This window comes from Limulus polyphemus, unplaced genomic scaffold (assembly GCF_000517525.1).
Source record: "Limulus polyphemus unplaced genomic scaffold, Limulus_polyphemus-2.1.2 Scaffold256, whole genome shotgun sequence".
In the NCBI taxonomy this organism is placed as follows: Eukaryota; Metazoa; Arthropoda; class Merostomata; order Xiphosura; family Limulidae; genus Limulus; species Limulus polyphemus.
This window is the reverse complement of record NW_013665866.1, coordinates 273,057-277,762: the sequence shown is the minus strand read 5'-3', so window position 1 is coordinate 277,762 and position 4,706 is coordinate 273,057. Positions and strand designations below refer to the sequence as shown.

The window sequence follows — 4,706 nt, the reverse complement described above, 5'->3', positions numbered from 1 at the left end:
AAACGTCGCTGAAAAGAAAACAATATTTTACATACGTTAACATATTTTTGTCTTGATAAAAACAAAACAAAAATTTTGGGATAAATCTCAAATGAAACGAAAAAAGAAATGGTCATTAAAAGATGTAAATTTTTTTATCGTTGACAAATGTAGTGTCTAAGAAGTGATCATCTTTGTCATTAATAGTAATTTGTTTTACTCAGAAACAATGCGTTAGCCGTCCCTAATTTAGCAGTATAAGACTAGAGGAAAGGCAGCTAGTCATCACCACCCACCGACATCTCTTGAGCTACTCTTTTAACAACGAATAATGGGACTGACTGTCACTTATAACGCACACACGGCTGAAAGGGCAAGCATGTTTGTTGGGATGGGGATTCGAACTCGCGACCCACAGATTGTTAGTCGAGCTCCCTAACCACCTGGTCATGACTAGGTATAAGGAAGTTATTAAAATTCAGTAACAAAATGAAGCTTTTCATTCAGTGTTATATTTTATATCTTTATTGTGCTGTCTAATAACTTAATACACAGATTATTAGAAATGTGTAATGTAGATTAGTAGGGATTGTTGTATCTACGCTTTGTACAGTGAAAGGAAGGATTAAATACTCATTAATTGTATGATATTAATTTGGCTCTGCATCAGAATAAACCTAATAATTATCAACTTAGTGGAAATAACCAGAATAAATTAGCTTAACTTAACTGGGCCCAGTTACAATATATTTTTAACAGTGAGTAGACATTTTGGTCCTGAAACGTTTTATATATTTTTCTTTCTGTGGCGATTTAAACCAAAGATTCAGCTAAACTGCTAAAGGCAACGAAATTTTTTTTTATCATTAGTGTTTTATATTTAATTTGTATAATAAAGCTGTATTACCATCTTGATGTCATTTTTGAAATTGCAAGTAAAATTGATGTTTATTGTGAAAGGACGTCATTTCAATGTTTTGATTCTAAATCAAACTACAGATGCATTTCATTATCATTAGAATAATCAGTTTAGTTCTTTTGTAAATAATTTTATACTGGAAAGTAGATTGTAATAAAATATTAATTTATGGCTGCTTAGAATATTTCCTTATAATATCTTTTTTAAACCTGAGGAATAATTTACGGTTAATAACGTTTTGTCTCTCCCTCCATACACTTCTGCCACGTCGTGTCTGTAGTCCACAATGAACAGCAAATACTGGATCCAACACCTGAAACTGGTATCCTGCCATTATCATTTCAAATACCTAGAAAGAAAATACACATTTGACATTAAAGCTTAACTTATTATTATTCTAGCGTACAAGAATAGGGTTTTTCTATGTTGTATCGCATATTTTAATACCCTAATTGGCGAAAATACATTCTCAATAATATCCAAGCGGGATGATTTGGTATTTGGATATTTAAATAATCAAAACTTGTAAATAGTTTAATAAAAGTTTTCAAATTAATTTTCAATGAAATCTTTCATTGTAAACTTAATACTAGAAAGATAAAAGAATTACGATTATTAAATAGATAAATACTTTTGTAAAATCACAATACACTAACTGCCCTGTTCAGTCTTGAAAATTTGTTTATTCAGTGCATTAGTTTAGGAGAAGTTAAAACTATACTTTTCTAAGCTTAGCAACGAATAATTCTAAGATTTAGAGTCCAACCTAAGAAAATAATATTAAATATGTAATGTATGTGATATATAAAATAAACTGAAATTAAAGTTTCAGTAATAGCTGTGATTGGTAATTTTGTTTAGGTTTATAAGATGAATACTAGAAAACAATGTTTAAAACTGTTATTATATAACTTTAATGCCATGATCAAGATAACTTTTATACATTTTAGGAACTTGGTTCACCTATAAAGAGTCATTTTTTCCAAGCAATAAGTTAGGATATTTTTGAAAAGAAGTTTCTATGCATCATGAATTTCGCATGTCCATTTTATTTGGCATCTATCGAATAACCCAATATGGTATATTTGACGCAATTATAAACAAACTTTCAATTAATAAAATCTGTAAATAAAAGACCTGAGTAAGTCCTGTGGTATTATCTTGTCTTATAAATAGCTGTAATTCATAATCTAAATGTATAATCAATTAACTATTAACTATTTAGACTCCACTGAAAACGGTTTGTCGTGTTTCATGTATAACACCAGTTTGATATTGAAGCCGTCCAAACATTACTAGCCAAATGTCAAAAGCGCCTTTCACATAAAAATCTTCGAACTTACTTGTGTGTTCCTTGTGAAACCATATCCTATAAATCGTTCGTCATGTCTTGGTATGTCCATCTTAGAAACATAGAACGGTTCATAGAAAAATTCATACTTTGTAATAGGGTAAGCAGCTCTTAATACCTTAGATTCCGGGAGTTTTTCCCACAGTGAGTGATTCGTTGCATACTGATTGTGCACAAAAACGACTTGATGAAAAGGCCGAGCTTGACCTTTACTAACCAATTGCAAAATGGTTTGTTTATTGGTTGGTAAGGAGACAGTGGCTGATACTTCATAAGTGGGAAGTACGTAAGCTATCTTATTCGAAGAGGTCCTATTTTGTTTCTTCAAGAACTTTTGGAGATCACCAGCTAACCCTGGTACTGGCAAGATATCAATGTCTGTGAGTAGATGATAGTCTGTATGGCATCCATCACGAGCAACATTGCGCATGTGATTCTGTGGATAAAGAAGCTTGTTTCTCCACTTTACAAACTTATCAGGACGCTCTTTTAACAAACCTTCTAGTACTTCTTTGTAAGCTTTACAAGTCAACTTATTCAATGTTGGTGCGTCTGATGTAATCAATGGTGGCATGTGCGTTGGATAGACAATGTGGAAGCTAACATGGCATTTTACATTCACAAAACAGTGTCTTAAGAAAGATATATAAACTTTGGCTACGGAAAACTCAACATCTGGCACAAATACTGATACAGAAATATCACCTTCCCAAGCACCGGCTACATCAACTAACCAATATAGACGGTCAACTGATCCCTGCGTTGCAAGGCAGATGCTATCACTGTATGATGAATGGCTGCAATCTGTTCTATTGACCACAAAGTCGTGAATTGTATACCTTTTCGAGCTATCAAGCCTTCCTTTACTTACGTTGAATATAAACGTACTATACTGAAAAGTTTCCAAGTCTTGTTTAGTGATAATTAATGGACGCCTTTCAGTTTGGTTTTTTAAAAGTCCTGGCTGGTGACCTGGAGAAGTAAACTGCGAGACCTGGTTGTATTCAGTAAAAAAGTTGAATGTCCATCTTTGTTCTCCACTGTAGTGGTTCTGAAGGATCAGAAAACCAACAAGGTTCCAGCAGGTGAGGATTGATATGGCAATCAGGTATGTGGAGAACGACGTTTTTCTAAATCGTTGAGCACATTGTGAGCTCATAACTAGATAACAGTCTGTAAAGTGAATCAAGAAATAAGATTATTTTAATTCAATATAATATTAATTAATGCAACGAAAACAGGGATTAAAACAATTTTATTTCTCTTAAAGATTACAGGGTAAAGTAGTTTGAATTATCTTATTCTGGGAAGAACTTCAATACGTCCTTAAAATGTTTCCCTCTCAAACAGCTCTGTACCTTAAATAAGATGATTTTATACACAACATCCTTTTATGTCTTTCATTCTTTCTCTATTGTCAACTTCAACGCCCACACACAAATTCCATTCTAATTCTTAAGTAAAATAAATAATAGTGTGTGTGATAAAATAGATAAGATACATTCCTTTATATAATATAATATTTGAATTTTATGCTGCATATCATTATGCTGAAATCTAAAGAACTTCTGTTTCACTAAATAATTAGGGATAAAAATTTCAATTTGATAGTCTTTAATATATTGTTTTTAAGAATACGCACATATAAATCATAAGAGTAGAAGATAATGATGTTGCAATGTCTAATGTACATATCCACAAAAAGATCCATTTTTTATCTAAAAGTCAGAATATCTAGAACATTTTTCTAATGTAGTATTTAAATTTAGCCAGTAACCATACAATAAATGCTATTTATGCGTTTTAACTGTTTCCATATTGATGTGGTATTCTCAGGTAAAACTGATTTCCCAAGAGTGAATAACATAGGTCCGATATATAACGAGAGATTCGACCAGGAAATATTACCAAATAATTTACTATTTCTCTGGAACTACCCGGGTTTGTAGAAGAAAAAGAGACTGAACACAAATGCAAATAGACAGTGAAAATAATCTTTATTTAATAACAAAACAAGACATCAGTGTGTGTGTGTGTGTGTATCCAGTACAAAGAAAGATCGCCTTTACTTGAGGATGTTAGCTTTTGAATTTTTTGTAGCTATATATCTCTGTATAAGGTCTATGAATTCTGTACGAAAAATATGTATATATATAATTAAAATCTATAGCATTATAGTCTTCTAGGTAACTTGTCATTCCAATTAGAAAATTCGGGAGGTTGTGACTTTGAGATATCACCTGACCTATCATCGGATAAAATTGCTGTCTACTTTCATAAAGTGCCCGGCATGGCCAGGTGGATAAGGCGCTCGACTCACAATCTGAGGGTCGCGGGTTCGAATCCGCATCCCACCAAACATGCTCGTCCTTTCAGCCGTGGGGGTGTTATAATGTGACGGTCAATCCCACTATTCGTTGGTAAAAGAGTAGCCCAAGAGTTGGCGGTGGGTGGTGA

At 32.7% G+C, this 4,706-nt stretch overlaps 1 protein-coding gene across 1 annotated transcript in view; it reads right to left on the bottom strand.

The window, feature by feature from the left end:
- Positions 1-1,046: 1,046 nt before the first annotated feature.
- Positions 1,047-4,706, bottom strand: part of LOC106478863 (beta-1,4-glucuronyltransferase 1-like) — a 5,503-nt gene continuing 1,843 nt past the window's right edge. Inside the window, exons 2-3 of the mRNA XM_013939437.2 lie at positions 2,242-3,422; positions 1,047-1,247 (exon numbers count right to left, since the gene is read on the bottom strand). Coding sequence (XP_013794891.1) covers positions 1,065-1,247; positions 2,242-3,408 — 1,350 coding nt within the window. The 5' untranslated portion in view covers positions 3,409-3,422 and the 3' untranslated portion in view covers positions 1,047-1,064. The remainder of the gene's footprint in view (positions 1,248-2,241; positions 3,423-4,706) is intronic.